Source organism: Nothoprocta perdicaria, unplaced genomic scaffold (genome assembly GCF_003342845.1).
Source record: "Nothoprocta perdicaria isolate Ctin4 unplaced genomic scaffold, notPer1 scaffold_8, whole genome shotgun sequence".
Taxonomy (NCBI): domain Eukaryota; kingdom Metazoa; phylum Chordata; class Aves; order Tinamiformes; family Tinamidae; genus Nothoprocta; species Nothoprocta perdicaria.
The window spans coordinates 7,649,588-7,673,262 of NW_020456087.1; the positions used below are offsets into that span (position 1 = coordinate 7,649,588).

Consider the following 23,675-nt stretch of genomic DNA (forward strand, 5'->3'; position numbering starts at 1 on the left):
CTCCAGCTGTAATAATCCAGCTGTAATAATCAGCACTGGATGTTATAGCACTGAAAGTTTGAAAGTCAAGCCCTCTAAGCTGATTAATTAAGTAAATTATTTTCTAGGTGTTGTAAGTGATTAATGGCAACTATTTTGGCAACATTTTTCTACTCTTAATTAACAGCAGCTATCAATCATCTTCTGAGCATACACTATATATTTTCACAAAATTATATGACACTCTACTTTATGCAATAATCACATGTACCACTTGTCCTCCTTCAGGTGAGCAAACGACTACTTAGTACTGATGACAGTTAATGCCACATGAAAATATTAACTGTCCGGAATGGAGAAGAATTGAAGAGTCAATATCAAGTGCTCAGCTAGTTTTCAATCAAATAACCATGAAGGTAGTGAAAATAGTTTGTTCAATGAAGCTGAAGTTGAAAACCACAGTCGTAGTGATAAAAGTGACTAATTCTGTCTTGTTTTCTCTTTAATAAATCATTTCATCTATCTAATACTGTTTTCAGTACATTTTGCACTCTATTTCATCACAGTCACGGTGAGATATTTCGAACTGCAAAAACCAAACCCTGCGCACTGCCCACCACTAGCTGCCCCTGCCTCTCTGTTTCTCTTCTGTGTCTTCCCAGGGGACGGTAGCAGTAAGAGGGATTTAAGAAATTGGCCTCCAATACCTCTGGCTATTCTTGAGCGCTGCTTTTGCTCACAGTTGGCATAAACGAACATTACTGTCAAGGAGGAAGGACTCTTCCTCTCCTCTTTCCCATTTGGTCTGTCCAGCCTCATGTTCCATTCGTTTCTGGTAGCAAAAAGACTTGTTCCTGTATGATGAGCCAGATGAGGAGAACCCATCTGTACTACCACTGGATTTTTTTTATGGCCAGGTTAAAATGAACCTTTTCCAAGGTTCATGGATCATGATCCCCATATAGGTGCAGAAATGCTTGTCCTGACACAAAGGTGAGCATGGCAAAAGTGCCATGAAACTCACGGCTCACAGAATATATGTTTGTTTATTCTGGTGGCAATGCTGGTTTAAAATGTCTATGGTTTTGGTTTGGCATAAATCAGGATATAGCCTATTGCGTTTTCCTCTTTAACTTGATTTTTAAGGTATGGCTCTCATCTTGCTGTATATTACAYTCATCCAGCTGTGTTATAATAATGGCACTTTTACCCTCTCATCAGGCTGCAATTTTGGATTAAAAAGCCTCTTCTAGGGATGGCTTCTAAAGTACAACACACACCACCTCATGAATGTGGTAACTGATATGTCGACATTCCACAGTGCTAAATAGGTGAGGATGTTGGCTTTCAGGAACAATCTCTTGCCAGATAATACTTCATTATCTGACAGACCATCTGGTTTCCAGTCCATCAATGCTATATTAATACCGCCAGCTCTCTACGCTTGATTATTGCCCAACATTTCTATTACTTTGTAAACAATAGAACTCAAAAACCAGGAGTCTTCCACGGATTGAGCAAGACAAATCACCACTTGCTCATGTACTTGTCATTGTCATTTTTGGATAATGGCCAAACAGAGGATTTTTTTTCCATGTGACTTGTGAACTCAGAGCACAACATACTCCATTGTTATCAAGAGAAAGATCACCAACTTTTAATTGCTCATTATATATAAACACAGCTGGCCTAGTGACTCATTTAGTAATGCAATATGTTACTCCCCAAAACTCTGTCTCAGGTGTGACCTCGAGACTCTTTCTATTCCAGCTGTTGAAGTCTGTGAGATTTACTGTGATTTACTCCTAAACTACAGGGAATTTTTAAAGGAATCTTTCTTTTCTGGGATTTTAAAAGGAATGTTTGGACTGTAAATGAGAAGCTGTATCTATTGGAGATCCTTTTGGTGTCTGTTCAAAGCCCCCTGTTTTAAGAATGACTAATCACAAGAACGTGCAGTTCATAACTCTGTAAGCAATAATAGTTGATCTCTTTACAGTAAAATATACATTCCTCCAGTGGGAGGAATGTTACTGTGGGAATGTCAGGACATTATCGTGTAAGATCATGAAGAATAATATTAGCTGATTTTAAAACAAAGAGATACATTAAAATATGAATAAAAATAGTGTTTGAGTGTGGTTAACAATGAAACAAAATTTTTGAAAATATTTTATTGGCTTCTAGCTGAAATATTTCTGCTGTGAGCTGGGAAGCATTCATTTATTAACATCTCTGAGAATTTGCCTTTTCTGTATGACTCCTCTTCCACAGGCATCAGCAATGAGCTTGCTTCCTCATGCACACTCTTTCTCTTCATTTACTGTAGTTTTGTCTTAAAATTTTAGTTATATCTCAGTAAGCCCTGTAGTTATCACTGGCAATACACTGTCTAAGTAGAATATCTGGTTCAAAATCTAGATGCCTAAGGAAATAAATGCAACTAAGCTAAATAAGTGCAACTCAGAACAAAGCAGTTTGAAAAAAAGGATTATGGTCCAGCTTCCAGAAAAAAATGCATAAATAATYGATTAAAGAACTCTTCTAAGTTAGTTCCTCATACTCTTTTTTTTCTCCAATAATTGAATGATTTTCCTGAAATTAGTCAAAACACTAATGATCGTATTTTATTAGGCATGTCTGAAGTCTTTTTTTTCCAATAATAAATACTAATATAAGTATCAGCAAGGAAAAGAAAGACAAAACAGCTAAAAAAAGCAGCTGCCACTAGATTGCATTTATCATAACTGGCTGTTTTAGATTTAATTGTTCTCTCTGAGTCAAGTCAAACATGAAAAAACAGGAAGCAGCAAATAACCAGGAAAGTTTTGTCTTGCTCCAGTTTACTCTGTGCCTACAGACTCCCAATACAGATGTCCCTGAGCTTCGTTTCAACGAGGTCTGAGGTAGCGACCCCTCCTCTGTTTCAGAGCAGTTGAATCTTTGGTGACCGTCCTGGCAGTCCCTCCTATGGACCTTGGTGAAGGTGCAGGGGCAGATGCAGCCCTGACGAACTCCGAGCAGCCTGTTTGGCAGCGAACTGGGCCTGTTGTGCAGCTTGCGAGCCGGCACTGCCCCAAGCGATGCTAGCAGGAGAGCTAAAGCCCTTTAAGTATCCTTTTAAAACCATGCCAGGATGCATGTATATGCTAGCAAAATAAGCAGAAGAGATGTTGCTGCCCTGCCTCAGCAACAATGTCTATAAAAACTTGGCAAGAGGCACTGCTATTTACTTCTACAGACAGTGCAGATCTGCTTTTACAGTGTGTTTCTTTCCTAACAAAAATGGAAATTCCTCTCAAGGGGCCGCAAATGCTCCCATCACTGCAGCAGTCCCCATCTCYAGCTCTGGCAGTCCCGCTCTGCTGCCTTCCAGCACTCTCAAGACCTGCTACTTTGGCGCATCCCCACTAAAATCCCCAAACTCAGCATTTACAGGCTTAACACACTGCACCGTGATTCACCATCTACACATCTCAAATGTTTCTTTTCTTCTTTTACAGGAAACCTGGCCCAATGTCGAAACTCTTAATATTACAGTATAGCATAGCATAACATGCCTCTCAAAGCTTAAGGCCTGTGCTTGCTTTCTCATTGCAACTTCTGCTCTATACAGTTCTGAGCAGACTGGTGACATGCTTGGTTGCATGCTTGAGCTTCCACAGTGATCAGCTTCCTGGGAGTACTGGGGATGCTAGAGAGGGGAGCGAAGACTAAAAACATAATTGAAGATTTTTTTTAATGTGAAGGTCAAGTTGTTAAAGTCTCATTGCCATAGTGAGTTTAGAGAAAGAATTAGAACCCATAACTTCTCTTTACAGATACATCATCAAAGAGTCACAGGCCACACTCTGATCATGAACCTTCTSTCTGGACTGATATGATACATCTTGCAGCCTATTGCATGCAAAGTCACCAAAGAAACAAAAAATGAATGTTCCCATCTCTATTCTCTCTCTCCTATTACTACCAATAGTTTGATGCATTAGACCACTCTCTATAACAGTGACATCTAAGGGTCTGAACACTTGTAATACAGAAAGAGTAAGAATATGGGCAAGTTCTTTAAGCCATTGTATAAAGGAAAWTTTTTTTAACAAGCTAGTATTTTTTACCAAAAAAAAGAAGTAAAAAAAAAAATCTGACATCATATTATTATTTTTTAGACATGGTCTGGAAATGCCTTGAAGTGGATTGAACTTGCCAGGTGTCTTCACCTGGCACGTAAGTGTGTTTCCTTATATAAGAAATTTGGAATTAGGTGATAACAGCTTTGCCTGGATATGGATTTCTATTTGTATCATCAGTATCAAATTCTGACTTTCTAGCTTGGTCTAGAAAGAATAAATTGGTTAATTCTGTAGATAAAAGACTAATCATAATTTGGAAAAATAGCAGCTCATTGTTTGTTTATGGAGTAGTACAAGAGTTATCACGATACTACAGCTCTTGGTGCAGACTTTTTGATGTAGGTAAAATGTATCTGAGCTTTATAAAGGTTTATAAAGCTTTATAAAGGTTTTATAAATATGAGTAGGTATTTATATGAGTAGGTATTCAGGAACAATCATAATATATCTTCACAGGTACTGTTCCATTGGCAGTTTCCAAATCCTGGGACTTTGTGCCCACTTTAATTTTCAACACAACTGTCCTTTGTGCCAAGATCTACCCTGGTAGGCCTTTTTAGTGATAACTTTGCATGCATAGTGATGCTCTGAGCAAGCACCTTTCACCTTATGCCAGTGTGGCCAGCTGTATGATATGTGTGCTCTATGTAGGCTGATCTTTGGTAGGTTGCTAAGTAAGCTCTACAGATGGCTCTACTAAGAACAAGTAGAATTTGCCCCACACTTTTAAGGATATATTCAGGATTGTGCTAAAAGAAAATAGGTGCTTAATTTCCATTCTTTTTAATGAAATGATTGCCGCACATTACAAAGTCAGTAGCAAACCCTGAGGGCCAAAAAAATCTTAGTTCAGCTGTTTTTCAGCTGATGGGGCAGCCAGTGTCATTTAGATATTTTTGTTATAGTTACACATATACTTAGATAAGTGCTTTATAATTAAGTTTTTCCTGTGAGAGTTTTTCTATTCACAGGTGTTTATAAAGTGGTCTCAGATGAATCGGAGAAGCAGAAGCTTTGGTCATGCATCACTTAAGACAGGAAATGTAGACATCCAATGTTTGTWGGAATGCTATTGGGCAACCCCGTGTTTCATCCGCAATATTTGCTGTGACAACGAAAACTCTAAGATTAAGAAGAAGACCCTTCACAAATAAAAAATTATTTTAAAAAAATAAATGATTGTGAAAAATATAATAGATAACCAGCTCAAATATTTTTGTTAGTGTCTATGGCATTTTATCAGAAGTGAAATTTTTACAATTCCTATCACTTGTARAAAAGCTTGTTACACATTGTTACAATGATATATTCACATTACTTACATATTGGAATTATACATGTCTAAATTCTGCTTACCATGCTGGATATCTTTAAATTCTAAATTAAAAAATGCAATTTGAAATATTGTTTAAACACAGACTTAGATGATATGCCAATAAAAAACAAAAAACAAAAAACAAAAAAAAAAACAAAAAAAACCCTTAGAAAGTTAGCACAGAAGAATCTGGTAAATAATCTGTAATTTTGCAGATCACTAATGAATGTGGAAAGAGTGTACGGTTTATATAGAGCCCACGGCACTGCAGACGATAATGATCACACAGCAGGATGCAAGCAAATTTACATGCCATGTTCTGAATGGTAACATGAGTTTTGTTTTGAGTGAAAAGACTTACTCAGTGTAGAAAGAACCAGGGAAGGTTCTAAAGAGGAGATAAGCAGCAACAGCTTGTGCTAGTCAGAGATCTTGGATTTCTTTCTTGGATATTGGAAAAATAGGATATAAAACATTTGTGCAATATAAGCAAGAATCAGGACCTGCACAYTTTGATTAATCTCTTTTCCTCTCCTGAAAAACAAATAGCGTTGCTTACATAAATCAAGAAAATACATTCCAGTTTTCAGACTTTCCTCATCTCATATTGCACTCTTTCAGATCAACTTTTAGAAATTTTTTTTCTTCTTCTCTTCATTCTGTCTTATGTTAGGGATCTCTTCCCATCTCTTTTTGCTCTTCTGTCTATCACAATTCCTCACATCTTTTCTCCAACAAATATCTACTAAGAATATAATTCTTACTGGAGGCCTCTCAGCATTAATACACCAAACTATACAATTTCCAACGTATTTCTCTTTCCTGCCTCCTTTTTTCATCCTTCTATCTTTCTCTACATCCAAGTTACATTGGTAGCTCCTCTAGGTCACCTCACCGGTAGCAAAAAGGAAAGCAGTGACATTTTAAAAATAATGGGAAGGAATAAATCTTCCTATAATACTACCACTAACTTGAGCACAAAAAACAGAGCTGTATTGCAGTAACAGCCCAAACTTGAGCAGGGTTGTTTATCAATTAAAAATAAGCAAGCATATACATTTAAGCAGCATGTACCATTGTCTGTATCATGATAAGATCACAGCCTATCTCCTCGAAGTAGGATATTTATTATGTCATGTGAATTAGCAGTTACTATAGCAAACATACTAATGAGTAAGTAAACAATTACACAATATCCTTATGGATGTGGCTAGAACTTACATTTTAGTAGTTTCTAGGCAGCTTAAATTTTATGCATACAAGGCTAGTAAAAAACGAGGTTTAACACTTGCATGGAAAATACCATAAAACCCTACCTGTTTTTTTCATACATCCTAGCTCTGCTTATAGGCTTCTGTAAGTATAGGAATTACTAGGATCATGCAAGAACAGCTAAAAGAAATAGTACATTAATTTTTAACACTGCAGGCCCTGCTGTCGATTCTTTCATGTGTGACCTACCAAGTTGTGTGTGTAGCTGTCTGCACGCCTCCATGCTTAATCAAAACATCAGTGCAAAACATAAAAATTAAGTCGTTAAGTCATATTAGAGTTATTATTTTTATAATACGATCAATAGGTATAAAATTGTAAGAAAGAAAGGGAAAATATATTTTAATGACAGGTGTGGGTTCTGTCTCTTAAAAGACAATCAAAAGCCTGCCATAAAGACCATAAAGTCAACAGGAGACTTTCCATTGACTTCAGAAGGATGTGAATCAGGCCCCTAAAGTAGCAACTCATTTAGGACTGACTGCTAAATTTATAGCACTTCTTTATTTTCTCTCAGCACAAGAGCATCCATTCACTGCAGCGCAGCAACAAAGCCGTAACCTGATATATGACAAATATTACACTTAATGGCTGATGTCCATTACTGACGGGACCCGCTCACCGTTTTAGCAAAGATTGGCACTGAAGGATTACTGAGCAAACAGAGCACCTGAAAAAACTTGCATGCCGGAGTCTGTCATCAGGTGTGGAGCGGGGGCATTACCCGGGAACGCCGCCTCTTATCTTGGCTTGGGAACCGCTGCCACCGCCAGCGACTCTCAACAAAGAGCGGCCGTCATGGGCGGCTGCGGAGGCGAGCGAGGCTGCGGAGGCCTCCCCTTCCCCAGCCCTCATTCCTGTTCATGGATCACCTGCGCCCGGGCGGCGCACCGAGCGTTAAGAGCTTACCTAGCAGGACACCCTCGCGCACCGATGGCAATCACAAGAAAATTGATCCTGTTGGGTAGGAAGACCAAATGCCAAGCATTCCCTCAGGTGGCTGGGCAAGATCTCCTTCTACAACATTGCCAAATCTTGTAGCAGTGAGATGAGGAGAACTTTCCTAAAATTGCATCSTAGCATTTTGCAAAGTCTGTTTGTTCTACCTATAGTAAACCGTTCATACATCCATTTTGAGGTTTTCATCTTTTGCRGCACTTAATAATTATTTCCACAGCTACATTAAACACCTTTTCCTTTTCCTCTTTTTGCTTAGTAAAACACCAGGTGAAATTATTATTATAAAATTTTGGAGAAAGCCTATGAAAAATGTTATTTGTATAAACACACAGTTATTTTTCTTGATCCTCTGTATACTGAGGTATAAAAATATTATTGCAACTTAACATACATTAATCATCCACAATTTATCAATATAAACTATGGAAATACTGGTGGAGACCTTTTATTTTTCTTAAAAATGTGACAATTAATTTAATTTCCATTTTTTAGAAGTGTATCTAGAAGTTTTGCTTAAACATTCCTTAAAGGAAGCCTAACTTATTTTAATAGTTAAACTTTATTTTTTAATTAAGTTACTGATTTATTATGAAAAAAATGATATTAAATTTTTTAACATATGACTAATAAACATAGACAGATGTAAATGTTACACAAGCATGCTATTATATGAAAGAAATATATCGGGTAAGACTATGAGACTGTAAAAGCTCAACAGCTTTTTAGTTAGTACTTTATTTTTACTCAGAAAATAATTCTGAGTAAATAATTCTGAGAAAAAAGTTCTTCTGAATTGCAATGGCAATCAAAACAACAAGTATGATCTGAATTCTAAGTGATAATTAATACCTGGTCTAGTTAATATTCCCAAACAAAAGCAGTGTAAAAATAAGCTCTTCAAATATCTAATGATTTTTTAATGTTGTAAAGTTATTTCCACAGAAAACTCTCTGAATTTATATTAATATAGAATGTATAAGTAGAATGTTTAATTTACTATATATATAATATATATGTATTTGCAAATAAATGGGTACATTGATCAACATTAAACCTACATTTTAAAAGTTGGAATATTAARTTACTTTATAAGGTATTCAGATAATGAAAAAAAGAGTTTTATTAGGAAATGTTTAACAGAAAGTAATCCTAGCCTGTACTTATATTACACAGCATCAGAAGCATAGAAGTATTTGACCTGCCATACAGTTTAACTGCTACAGAAGAACAGTGATTAGATGTGTTGGTCTTGGCTACCAAATTCCAGCGAAGCAGAGGTGTCCACTCAATATGGAAAAATCCATTAATCAGGTTAGAACAAAAAGTAAAAAATCTTGCTGTACTTGAGGCACCCAGTGCATGACAGTCAGTTACAGAACAGCACACAGGCAAGTTCAGGCAAAACCAAAATATGCAAAAATAACACAAACACTGGAGGTAAGCTGTAGAAAAAAATATTTTTATCCACAGAGGAATTAATCCTGTATTCATAACTGGAGCCAGGCTTTCAGTCAAAGTTACTGCCCCATATGCTACACGAAAGCTGTGGAGACCTACTATGAAGTATCTGCCTGCTTACTGTGAAAGGTGACTTTCTCTACGAGGTAGAATGGCAGCATTTAACAATATAGCTTATCTGTGCTTATATGCATATGTTCTCCTATAAGGAGAAGCACARTGTTGTACATACGGTACACTTCATGCAGAAATCTTGACAATGAGCTAATATTATTTTTACTGCATTAAGGTTATTTTTATAAGTTATTTTTGTAAGCCTGGGAGCAAGTAAAATATCATGAACATGGAATGGGAGAACTTACAAAGCAATCTCATACATAGTCATAATTTTATTTTTTTTCAAACAAGTAATAAACATACCTGTTTGCATAATAAACAAACAGCAAAATAACCTATTTATTTTTCACTGGATTCACACTGTTGTATAGAAACCAGTGTGCCCTGGAATATGAGTTAGCATTATATAGAAAAAAATATATAGAAAAAATGCATCTTCTTATTAAGATGCATTTTAGAAGTTACTTATAGAAAAGTTTCTTACAGAAACTTCTACAAAAGGAAACCAAGTAATCTTTTAGAAATAAAAAAGAAGGTAACTCTATCCTCAGATTCTGTCATAATCCAAAGCTGTTAGAAAAATACTACAGTTAACATATATTTAACCTATCCTGAAAACATACAAATGTACTGAAAAAAACTATCCAGTCTATTACTGGCCTACTACATCTTCATAATTTGCACTTAAAGTAATGAGCAAATTTATATAGTGTAAAGCACAATAAATGCTCTAGTGAAAATGTTTTATCACCAAACACAGTGCTTTATTTTTTATTTGCAACTTTTAGAGGTTTAAATATTTTGGAGACTTAAATCAAGCAGGCTTACACATAAATAAATAGCTGAGGAATTCAGTAATTTAAAGGTTTTGCATAAAAGAGACCAAGTTGTGTTTTCAGGTGTAGCCCAGGGTGGAAAATGAAATGARATAAGGCAAAAACAGGCAGCATTTACAAACAAGTATAATAGTTCATGCTATTATAAATATAGCATTATAAATAAATATGATAAATAGAAACATGATAGCTGTGTGCGTGTTCAGATTAATGAGACCAAGACATAAAAAAAAATGATTAGGATTTTTCTATTGTTCCCTTCAAATTATAACTTAAAAACTTCTATCTCAAAAAGAAGGCTTTTTGAACTAAAACACTGTTGCATGCTTTCACATACATGCTTCCTACAACCTTAAATGAAAACACTTTACTTTGCATTTTTACATTGTCTGCCAGGTATTTCCTGTGAACATCCCATCTAAAAATCTCTTGGTCCTAGTAACTAATGTCTGTAAAGAAAATCCTGGCACGAGCGGAGTTCTGAGCTTCACGAGCAGCCATTTTAAACAGAAAGCTGCTTTAGTTGTGTTGACAATCACATTTTAAACTGATTCTTTCCAGATGAAAAGATGCTTTTTCAAACAACGTAATAAAAGTGTAAAGTCAGCTGTTTTAAGGACATAAAAGTGATTTATCTGTTCTCTGGTCACTGTTCTTTTCCCTTCATATAGTGGATTTTTTTTTTTCTTTTAAAGAATAGGTTAAAAATCAATGGATACTAGAATCCCAAATTAAAGAGAAGTAAATAACAATACACCTTTTAAAAAACAAAACACCTAATCAAAATGAATTTTGCATCTCCTGAAACATGTGCTAGTCGGATTGTATTTATGAAATATTAAATATTAATGGTTAGATTTACATAATGGAGTGGTGTTTTAGCTGCTGGCTATTAACAGTGTCATCATCAGATTTCAGAGTTCTTATCTTTGATGGGAAAGAGGGAGGCAGCTGGATTCCTGATCCTTTTGCTACCCACAGTCGGCCCAGCAGCCCGGCACCGTCCTGGACTTGGGAGCTGCCCCCACAGCCCCAGAGCGCCAGCAGCTTCTCTGCTTTCTAAATGCACATTTAAACTCTGCACACTCTGGTGGCACGGTGCATATGCCAGTGCAGAAAAAGAAAGGTGGACAGGGACAGATGCACTAAAAGCCGCGGGATCGCCAAGCGCGACTTAGGCAGAATYTCACTGCTTGACCTTAAAGGAGCAAGTCACGAGCTGTCTGCTCGGTGCCCGGCTGTGACCTGCTGCAMTGGGGCCCTGGTGGCCCAGGCTGCAAGCCGCTCAGGAGCTGCACGTTTTCTCACATCCCAGGGGAAGCTTTGCGCAAGGGCGACGTTTTCAGCATCGTGGAKCGGGAGCTCTTCCCCGCTTCCCGACCCTAGATGGCTCCCTGCTCTGCTCGGTCCTGCGGCGGGTGAGCAGGACGCGGGACCTGGTGGAAACAGCCGCATCGCGGTCCCAGGTGCAAAGCTCCGCTTGGAGCAGAGCGGGAAAGTCGCTTTCGTTGTGGGGCACAGCTCAGCCCCCGCACGCTGGAGCAATCGCTGACATGGGAGCAACTCATCCTCCTCCAACAAATCCATTCTGCACACTCAGACAACCAAAGCACGTGCAGAGAACAAGAGGATAGAGCACAGAGCAAATTTTTATATGTATTCTTRGACTTCTTATAGAAGAGTTCTCATAAAAGCATTATTTTAAATATATTTATATATTATATATAAAAGCAGTTCTTAGAGTTCTTATAAAAGCATTATTATTGCATCAACCTTTTTAAACTAGATAACAAAGATGTCTTAAAGCAACCRAAGAGCCTAATGTGGTAAAAAGAAACATACTATCCTAGGTTAAAATCATAAAAATCACAAATTAAAATTCTCTTGATATTCTGCTGACTAGAATAGATAGATAAAAGCAGATTGTAAATCGTTTGTGGCAAGTATCTTCTTACCACTCTAAGTATAAACATCTTATAATGTACTCATCTGATTCCAAATTGAGGACTGCAGGGGCTATTGCTATAAATAATGATAATATTATGACTCTTATTTATGGTTTATTAGTAGAAAATAGAAACATCTAAGAAACCATAACATTTTTAAAATTAAAATAATCTGGTTAGGAAAATACTTGCACTAGAAAAAATACAACTTGAAACTCAAGAAAATACAGGATAGTGTAAGCTGGTGTAAATTCTCTAAAAAACTGTCCTTATATACCAGGTTGCCATCTTTGCCACGTACAATTTTGCAAGTAAAATGTTTGTCTTAAAAGCCAACTCTCAAAGACAACCTGGAGTCTGAAAGCTAAGCTGTATTCTTCTTGGATAACATATCACCATCAGTAATAAATGCAGTTAGCCAAACACTGATCTTAGTTACGCCAGTGCAACCTTACTGTATTTCTCAGAGCTGCACACATAAAACTGAGAATAAGAGTTTTTCACATTCCAGAGCCATTTCTTGTGTTTTCAAGTGTTAACATATGAAGATGGGGGTAGGGAACCCACAGTCAGGAACAGAGAATTCCTGTCTGATGGAGATGATGAAAACCTCRTGACAGTAACATCACTGTAACCACTGCTGCCTATCTGGGACAGACCACGCAGTGCAGCGAGTAGGTACTAGTCCCTGTGTGAATCAGAAGCCACAAATCCACAATTTGTTGTCCAGCATTAATGTTCTTAAGAGTTCTGGCACAGATGGATTACTATGGGGCAACATGGATTACGGGGGGTAAGATCAGGAATCATCTGTGTATGTGCTCCAGCTCAACACCACRCAGTTCCCTGGCACTGACCTCCTCAGTATCCCCATCTGTACAACTGGGCTAATGACGCTTCCTTCTTTTGGAAAGTGTTTTGAGATCTATGAACTTAGAGAATGGGTATCATCTTTCTTTCATGACCAATTATTGTTGCAAAAGCACTCGATTACTCTGGGTTTGTTGGCAGAACTTCGCTCGATTATGAACTAGTTCATTTTTATTCACTCAGGCAATACCTGAATGCGTGCACATTTATATGATAAATATACATATACATTGCAAAATATAACGAAGCATCAGAATTTCCTGAGGTTTTCTCTGCCTTTACGTGAATATGAGAAAAAATTCAATTGCATATGTCAACATTAATTAAGAAAAAGAAAGCACAGTGTATATTACCTTCATACACATTGTCAAAAGATGAACTCTTTTTGGYCAAATTTATCCAGAATCTTTTAAGCATAATATAAATTACCATGTACACATCTGTAGATTTGTATCTGTAAAGGTATAAAATCATTACTTCATACAGGTGTTACAAAGGTTAATTAACTGCCTGTRAAACAGTTTAAGTTTCAGATGATTGTATTTTACACAGGAATGTAATAATTATTTTTGATACTCTAAATTACRTTTTTTAGCAAAGTCTGCCAAAGATACAACTGGCATAAGGATGCCAATGTATCATAATGTGACTGTCAAAAATGTTATCCAATATTTGGGATAAAAAGAGGGAAAGAATACACTATTGCCTTAAATTGCTTGATGCTTCAGGGTAGATGCATATAGGCTTTTTGCTACAGTAACATTCATTTCTGTATCTTCTCTCTCACTTTAGCAAGGCTTATCCAAGTATTATTAATTTATAAGTATGAGGTRGACCTGTATGGCTTAAAAGGAAACTATATTTCTGGTGGGGAAATGCAGGCAGATCTTCCTCCCTGTTCAGATGGAAGCTGCTATTCCTCTGGTGAGTGCAAAGGAGAAAACATTCCTGTAATTTGGCTTGCAAAATCAGTCTCTGAAACTGTGAGTTTAGGAAGGTCTGTACTAAGAAACCAGCCTGCTGAATGCAGCAAGCAGAGCACAGGGACGTGTTCATTCTGCTGTGGCTGGTATGGGACTGCTAGCAAGAACCTGAAGAGTGGGGCAGCTCCCTGGCAGCAACGTATTAATCTATCACTTCTGCTTCCTTCAGAGCACTGCAGTCAAAGCCTGAAGTCTAATCTTTCAATATACAGAAATTCAGGTCTCCAATAAGTGGAAAGGATAGTCCACTTTCTAATTGCTAGTCGGGAAAGGGTTATTTGGCATAACTGGCCCTGTCACACYGGCCTGGTCGGCAGCTTCATCGAAGTATTCACGCGCTGGGCAGCTGGAGGATTCATGCACAGGGTAGCCAAGGCTCTGCAGCTCGAATAGCACTTTCTTGGCAGCCTCTGGACTGGTTTCCTCAGCGCAGCTGGAAGGGCACACATCCAGCTGCACCCCAGGAATGGGCCGGGACGACTGCCGGTGACTGCCAGAGGTCGGCACTTGCCTGCAGGGCTGGCAGTGCTGCAAGTGGCCTTTCCTGACCTGCTGGTCCTGCTGCGGGACGCGAGCCATCGGAAGCGGCACGATCACCCGCAGCCAGCTGGAGAGCCGGCATCAGGAGCACGGGGAGAGCCTCTCAAGCACTTGTTACTGCTCCCCACAGCCTAGGGACCCAGGCAGGACAAAGCAGGCTGCTGGCAGATTTCTTCATTGATGAGTGATTGCTGAACACTACAAAAGCCAGGCACCCTCCAGCTTCTGTGCGTTTGCTGACAAGGCAGCTTCATCCAGCTCCTGCTTAGCTTTGGCTCTTCTCCTACCGACTCCACCCAGAGCTGACAATTTTCTTGCAGCTTTAGAGCCCAAGCCCACTAATGTATGAGTCACGGGGCTGCTTTTTAAAAGGAAAAGGCGTGTGTTCATGCAGACACTTATAGGTACAAGAGGGTGGCACGGTGGGGCTGAAAACAACAGACTTATAAAGCTATTGGGCTCTGCAAACGTGAAAGTAATTGTTCATTCTCAAACCAATCCAACACAAATAATCAAATAATTAGGTAGAAATCTCAAAACGTCAGTGACAACTTCTTGTCGTGCTTTCCTAGGATCAACTAGCTGTGAGAAAATGTAAAAGCAAATTAAACTGTAATTTATTTGAGTATAGACTTATAGAAATGAGAAACAGGAGATTATTAGCTTTTTCTGCCTCAGACAAATTAACCAACCAATGAAATTAACAGGCTTCTTGACCAACAGCCTACTAGAAAGGCCAGCTGTAACCCAGAACATTTACTGTAAAAATTATGAGCCCATGAAAATCTAAGTTTATAAGAATGAAGTTGTTTACAGACCCAAAATAATACCATTCATCATTTTAATGCTTTAGCTCTAAATTAAGACAGTGCAGATGGGCACAATTTTCCATTCTTAATGCGAGACACAACACCATGTGTCTTTAATATAAGTGCAACATATACACATTCAGCTAGACTGTTAGTTCTTACATTTCATATTTAAAACTAAGTCATTATCAAAGCAAAAATGAGTGAATGCAGTGAAGTTGACTGACACAAAAGCTGATCATTTAACATGATCTAAGCTCTTATTTGTAGTATCTAAAAAGAATGAAAAGTTTTCTCTATTTAATGGTTTCAGTTAATCCTCTATCCAAACATTTTCCCCAATAAACATCAGATTATTTTATGTTGGCTATAAAGCTGTCACTCCTCAATAAACAGATATATTCCTGGTGGTTTTACCTCTCTTGTCAAAGATCTGTCAATATATGCATCATCTCATAAGCAAAACCAGAGAAATTCAGATGCACACTTTTAGCAAATACAGTTCACCCCATAAGAAGATCCATGGGGCTGCAGCCCCCATGCAACAGGCCATGATTGGAAGATTTCAAGAGAAGTTTGCAAAAGCCCTGAAGTTAATACTTTCCTTTAATAGAAAGCTATGTGACCTTTAATGCTTTGTTAGACAGAGCCTTCCTTTAGTCAGTCTCAATTAAATTTTATGTTTTGTGGCTCCCATTTTCTTGTAAGACAACAAAAGAGTTCAAGGGATGGATCCTTCTTTGAAGATTTTAATTCCCTGTGGAGAAAATTTATTTCCACCAAAAGAGCCATTCAAAGTTTGAGAGTTGGAGGAAAGGAGACTTTTTTTTAATGTCTGTTTTTTGTTTTAGATTATTTCCAGTAGTTTGTGAACATAGAAAGAATGCTGAGATTCTTTAAAAAGGATAGTATTCTGGCAGTAGCTAGACTGGAAATATTATCTCTGTCGTCTTCATTATAATGRGGAGAAAAACAGAATGATGCTTAAAGACGTCCTGTCCAGTATTTGTGGGGAAGTAGCTTTCCATGAATCCATCACCCATTGCTACTGTGATACTACAGTAACACCATACTGGTTGATTTTCAGTGCAAGGCATTGCATTGCAACACATCATATTCATAAAATTAATAAAAATTTCCAAGGATGATCCTTCAAACTTATTTTTAATATTAACTGAAKAGAGTCAAAAATTGAGGCATTAGCAAGTACACCGCTTTCCTTAACTGGGCTCTAACTTTCTAGCTCACACTAGTTACTACCATTGAAAATTTAAGTACAAATGAGCAAAAGCACTATACGCAGATGTAAACATTTTCAGGAGCAGCCCATTAGTAACATTTGTTTTTCTGCTGTGCTCCCTTATTTCATTAGCTTTTTCTGTCTCTCTTTTTGGCATGACATTTCTGTGGTCACAGAGGGATCTGGGTTCAGGATTTCCACTAACTTAAAGATTTCTCAATAATCTCTCTTACTTCCTTCACAAGTGTAACAATCACGAAGCTTCAGAAACTGGACAAATCACGCTGATAGAAATGCAAGACTCATGGAGTTGAACAGATTTGGRGGCATTAGTTGATTATTGTTGTTAAGATTTTGGATCTTAGAAAGCTGGTTATCTCCACTTACTTATGCCTGAAACTCACCATATTTTTCCTTGTGCTTACTACTCGATTACTATTATAGTGTAACTTTGTATCTCCAACTTTCTGAGAAAAAGAGATACTCACAGCATTTGCCTTGTGTTCGGCACAGAGAGCTTTTGCAATCAGGAAGTAAAACTATCCATTATCTCCAATCCAAAAGAAATTCAGTGCAAACCACTTGTAAACTAAATTTATAACAATTTCACATAATCATATTCCACTGTTGCTTACAGAGTCATGCCTTGATATTTGTAATTATCAGAGATACACTGCTTTGATACCAGTACTGTGGCACAAACATTCTAGAGGAAAACTCTTCATCTCTCCCTTCTGAACCTCATGCACTGATGACCTCTAACTCAGCCCACTGTCTCTACACAAAGAACTTATGTTTATTATATAGCACACTTCCAAACACTGGGAAAATAATAACGGAGCCAAATCTATATAATAAATAATAACTGTGTCTCTGACAACCATTTGAAAAGAACAACATGTAGCACAATTGAAATGTAAAGCGCTTTTTTTCTCTCCTCCTAAAATAGTAGCAAGTGAACTAGAGTTTGTATATTTACATTGCAGCTAGCAGGGTAAAAATGCTATTTTATACATATGGTTTGTACAAATATCTTAATTACACAATATAGTCACATACTTAATAAAACAAGACCCTAACATTATTAAYTTACAAACAGTCTTTTGGTTTAGGCTCCTTCTACAAATAGTCCTGCACAGGCTTCATTTTACATTCTGACTAATTCAACCAAAAATATTAGTATGTATCTCTTAAATAGATTTTTTTTTTATGCCCACTGACTCAAATATTGAAATCAGTTTTGTATTTAAGGATAATTAGAATGATATGATTATAMATATTAATAGTTTTCTATTGAGAAAACAGTCTTTTTTGAGAAGCAATAAAAACTAACATACTTARTTTTGAAACTCCTGAAAACTAAAATTATCCTTTTGTCCTTGTGCACACTACAAGCTTTTCCTCAAAATCGTGCACAGCACAAGCTATTCCTCTAAACTGAAATTCAGTGATAACAGCAAATTAGACTTACCTTTTCACTACCGTAGTAACATATTTCAACATCTTTCTTTAGCAATTGAAAACTTGTGTATCTACGTTCTTACACAGAAGTGTAGTTTAGCTAAATCTTACGGCAGAAAACAAAATGGGTCTAGTTCTTCATTTTCACTGCTAATCTCACCTCTGCATTTGCAGCACAGCATGTGGACATTTCTGAAGTTGGTGCCCCGCTGCAGCTATGCCGTYGCCCTACATGGTATCTATGCCACTATATTTAAGCACAAGTCTATTTTGATCTATATATGGATGTAAAAAAGGTTGCTATTGTACTTTCAAAGTTCTCATGGAAAGTCTGCCAGCTACATAAAACTGGGATTTACTAATTAGAGTTACCTTGATTAAAGGCAAGCTTTGAAGAGCTCCTGTGGATAGTGGGCTTAACTTTAAGCATGTGAGCAGTCCCATTACATTCACTGGCTTCAACTGGACTGCTCATAAAATTAAGCATGTATTTAAATGCCTTTCTGGATCAGAGCCTGAGTCACTTAGAGGACCTCAAACTCAGAGCCGTGGTACCTTCTGAATCCGGCATCACTTCAGCACCATAAATCCTGAAGATCTTCTTTATTCTGTCAAACKGAAAAGTTGTGGCTCAAGCAAGTGTTGAGAACACTGTCTACCTAATTGGGAATGTTAGTTCACCATAGCTTGGAAACAAGTGCCTCACTGATCATGCCTTACACTAATCCAGTTCAAAAGCTCAGGGAACAAGACACGATATTGTAGCACACTAATGGGGCCATCCCGCACTCAATACAGAAGCTTGCAGCCCTTGCTTGAGCATCTCTATGCAGCTGTGCATTACAGTTTGTAAAGATATCCTAATGGCAAATCACATATTGTGAGTGCCAGCAATGCTAAGACTGTACTCATCATGTAAAATTAAATGCTTGCCGAATTCTAGCAATTGCAAAAAAGCGAAGAATGTAAAGAGGATCTAATGTCTGGAAAATTGGGTGATTAAAATAGGTCACATAAAATTGACAATTTTTAAAACATATACTCTTACCCTTCTCTCTGGAAAATAGTCCTAAAACAGTCCCCCAGGCTCTTGTAACTGGTCGGATCAGTTTTCCCTCTTTGAATTTGGAACCTAAAAAAATACAATTTAGATCACAGCATGAGAAGTTAAGGATTTTAAGTCACTTTTAACTTTCCAATTATTATATAAAAGGAGTATTAAATTTTTACATATCTGATTCATTATTATATACAGTTCCTGATATGCTTATTAACACAATTTTCATAGAAGCTATTAAACTAAGGAAAAATGGAGCTTTAGTAGTAACTTTTTTTTGTAGTTTATGGAACTCACAGTATAGCTATCACCTTTGACATTTACACCTCTTTCTAGTTGTTTGAAAAATAAGCTGTTAACCCTGTGCCTTAACCAAAGCCCACTGACATTAATGGGAGCCTTTGAATCAAACCTGGTTTGGAAAATCCAAAACGGAATACCGTCGTGTGTTTCATTATGAACTGAATCCACTGTGCAGTTTCTTACTTTCTGTATCTAATGCAATTGCAATTAAAATCAACCAGAGACATTACTGGAAAATAGAGCAGCATTCATTTTCAGAACTTAATACTAAGATGAACAAAGCAAAGATGAACAACATATAACAAAGCAATGAATTATTTCAAATTAAAATCTCTTTCCCTATATTAGTATTTGTTCCCATATTCATTTCCCTGACAACAACAAAACTGTTTCGATAGAATGCTGATGACCTTAAAAGGAAAATAAAGATTATGACTGAAAACTGCAAACATAAAGAGACAAATAGTAAGTTTAACCTACTATATTAATTTGTTAAGTGTCCTGGTTAGATTTTACTATTTCTTCAAGTAAAAATAAAGAAAGCCTGATCAGAGAGCAGTAAGGCTTTTAGTTTGTTGGGATTTTTTGTTAACTAACATGAACAGAGAGGTAGCATTTTCCTCAACCAATCTGCATTGTAGACCTAAGTCATTCATGGCACTGAATCCAGTAGGGAAAGTTATCATTAAATCCATAGATGTACTCTTTCACAATACTATTAGTTTTAAAACTGAAGCCAATGCACTCAACCAAACAGTATGAAAAAGTCCTTCATCAACAGAATTTTAAATATATTTTTTGGAATACAAACCTGTGCTTATTATTTAGCACGGAATAAAACAAAACAAAACATGGAATATGTTAGCAATTTCAGTGTAAAAGAGCTATGTATGAAGCAGTCAATGAGTTGACTTTATCACTAAGTATAGTAATGATTCTGCAAGTGTTCAATAAACAAAAAGCGTCCAATAACTTAAGAGAACAAGTGATATTATAATCAACTATGTTGTGCATCACAGGCAGAGGACAAAACAAATGGCTTCAGTTTTGTAGATGTGGTTTCCTTCTACACTCTAAATTGTTTTCAAGAGATCCTAACCATCACTGTTTTTACAAAAATCTACTGTTTCTACTCTGTTTATTATACTGAATCTCATCAGTATACCAGGAACTTCAACTCAATGTTAAACAGCAGTTTTCTCCTCTTTTCAACAGAGTTCAGCAGGATCAAATCAAGGTTTGTATTCTGGCAAAAGACAGTCATCATTTTGCCTATCGGTGCTTCCTAAACTGTGTTCTGTGCTAACACATCTAACATTTTATTCACTTTGAGGAAAAAAATTTCCAGTGATGTAATACAATTCTTTGAGCAATTATGAAGGCAAGCCCACACCTTTTTTGAAAACTATTAGAAGGAAACGCTGAACCTCTCCATAGTCCTAATAAAAGTTGTTCAGGCACATCTGGGATCTCTATCTGGGGTAACCTCTTTTATTAGCAAGAGAGCTTGCTGCCAAGTTGGCAAAGGAGAGAATGCTTTTCAATAGGCTTACACTCAAATAAGAGCTGATGCATAACATTTTGTCTGAAAAGAGCCCTTGGGAAGGCTAATAGTTGAAAATGCCTCAATGCCATCACACAAAGTCCAACTAATATCAGCTTCAGAAGCTTTTACATTATACTACTCAAGCACTCAAAGGTACAATAGAAAGCAGAATCTATACTCATTTTCATATATTTAGGACTTGATTACTTGCACCTTTAGTTTAAAATAAAGATGGATTGGATTTGTTTAACAAAATGTTGCAAAAACTGACCAGCGCACAACCTTTCCCAAGCATTTCAATGGTAAAGTTGTCTTAGCCCCAAACCTTTCTCTGAAGTTTCAACTCTTTGTAAACTGAGAACAAAGCATAATTGTTCCTAAAAATACATTGAATAATGCACCTTCCTTCTCCTCATCCTCCAAATGCTCAAGCATAGCCTGTATGCATGTGTGTGTTTCTCAGCTGAACTGCACATGCATAACTATCTGTGTAACTGAGGCTCTAATCACACTGCAGATCTCAGAACATGGTGAAAACACCTTATATATTTTTGCTTTACAATTATACTGCACTCCTCAATTATTTAAATGATTTAATACAAATACATCTCTGATAGTAATAATGAAAATCATAGCAGAATAAATGCTATAATACAATATGTACTATATTTGTATGAGCTGAGGAGACAAGGATAATATCTTGCTGAAGAAGTTAGAAGATGTTTACATTTATTTCAGTTTTTTGTTTTGAGTAGATAAGGCTTTAGTACTAAATGAGTCAGTTTGTTACCCTGAGTCTCACAAATAACATATTCCCTCCTTTAGGGTTTTTGGATCCATTCCTTCCCTAGTAAATCTTTTTTACAGCTTTAACAGCGATCCTAAAATACATGCCAATTATGTGCTTCAACCTAGTTCGTCGAATTGGGTTCTTTGATTTGGAATTGCTTGCCTCATTAAAATCATGTGTAATTTTTTAATGAACTAGCTAATTCATCAGCAGCACTTGTTATAAGAAGCTCGAGGAAGAGCTGAAAAGATATTTGTTTGTTTTACTGCAGGCAGCAGCAGCTGCCTGTATTAGTAAACTGAATAAAAGTGGAGCGTGAGAGCATTCACTTCAGAAACAATTTGGTCTGTTTTCAATGATTGTTTAGAGGAATGAACACAACCGGGGGACAAGGAACTGCTTGCTATGCTTTGAGTCCATTTCTTTCTAAAAGCATTATAAAATCAACGGATTTCATACATTTTGGAATGCAGGATGCCTGTCTTCTAGGCAACTTTTTGCTGTAACAGAGAAAGCTAAATTCTCCTCTAACTGCAATCAGCATATAGTGAGCTTCAACAGTAACTTATAATAAGTAATATAAGTAATATAAGGCAATATACATTTACTGACAGCTGAATCTCTCTAAAAACAATCATTGAATAGCTTTCTGCTTGTGTCATATTTTCCCCTCTCATCTTCCTGCTTCTCGAGTTTGCTCACGGAGGCAGTTAGGAGCTGGTTGCAKCCCTGGTGTAGCAGCAGCCGGCAGATCTTGATCATATTTGCCCCCTTTGACTGTACCACCTTTGCTGGTGCACCAAAGTGTTCCAGTATTGTTTAAAAAGAGAACATCACTGTAATTCGACGTTCAAATCAGAAGACACAGGGTTAGGATCTCAAAAGGTGGGAATTATATAAAAACGATTGAGGTTTTGGGGCCTGTTCAAAATGAAAGCCCTCTGTTGAAAACCAAACAATCTAAAACCATTAAAATATTTCAACTTATTACATTAATCAGCACTTCTTGTGAAACAAACCATAATTATTCTTATTTTGAGGGCACCAGAGAATGTATTTTTATGATTAAAATGGTCCTTGATCGAAAACTTCAAACAGACTCCATGTGAAATTCCACAATGCAGGAGATGCTGGACTTAACATTTCTCTGAGCCATCTTCCACTTAGCAAGTGGTTTGTCAGAACACGAAGCAATGATTCCCTGCATAAGCACTCATATCTGTTTCCAATGTCTGATTTACAGCGCTTCTTTGTTTTATAACAGCCAGTATTTTTTTCCAAGTTTTATAAAATTCCTCAGTCCACAGGATGCTTTCCTGTCCTCCTTCCTATTGCAAGTCATTCTGAGTTGACTAGGAAAACTGTTGCTTTCTGTGAAAAAGGCATATATATATATATATATATATATAAATATATATTTATCCACCTCCATCAGTAGCTTTTTTTAAAATATAAATTATTGCTGAACAGCCCATCCAATTTTTTTTGTGGATGTCTGCCACTACGATAGCTGGGCATGTAGTGTTCACAACACATCTGTTCACTGTGACGTTCCTTGACAATCCTCCTCTTCTTTTCACTGCTAACTGCTGGATAAAGATTTTACACCCACGCTGAAAATTATATTTACCTTAAAACCTGAAAGGAAGGAACTAGTATTTGCAGCGAGCAGTTAAATCCCAGCCATGCAGACCAATCACAAGGTGGTGTGCAGAAGACCAATTCTTGCCACTGGGTTTATTAGGCAATACTTTCATTTATAAATGCCAGAATTTCTCGGTGCTTTTATACGGTGCTGCTGACTAGCTTCTAAACCACAMTGTTCAGAAGGAAAGAAAAACATCGTTTCAGTTAATCAGTGGTCGGACTCTATCAGAGGTTTTGCCAGTGAGTGAAGTCTTGGTTGCATCTTGCTGCTTACTTAACTTCTAAACTCTTCATGTGTCTTATCAGGTTTATCATTTTATCATGTTCTGGACTATGCATAAAGCTCCTAATATTTCCTTCTATATTTGGGAATTATGTGATACCAAAGCAGATAATCTCAGCTATAGAGATGTTTA

At 37.0% G+C, this 23,675-nt stretch overlaps 1 protein-coding gene across 4 annotated transcripts in view; it reads right to left on the reverse strand.

The window, feature by feature from the left end:
* The window catches only part of SLC25A21 (solute carrier family 25 member 21), a 122,434-nt gene that overhangs the window by 40,557 nt on the left and 58,202 nt on the right, over positions 1-23,675 (reverse strand). For 3 of the 4 annotated variants that reach the window (XM_026051872.1, XM_026051870.1, XM_026051871.1), the window contains exon 3: positions 18,965-19,048. The exons of the other annotated variant lie outside the window; for it this stretch is intronic. In XM_026051872.1, coding sequence (XP_025907657.1) covers positions 18,965-19,048 — 84 coding nt within the window. The remainder of the gene's footprint in view (positions 1-18,964; positions 19,049-23,675) is intronic. 4 annotated transcript variants of the gene reach the window in all.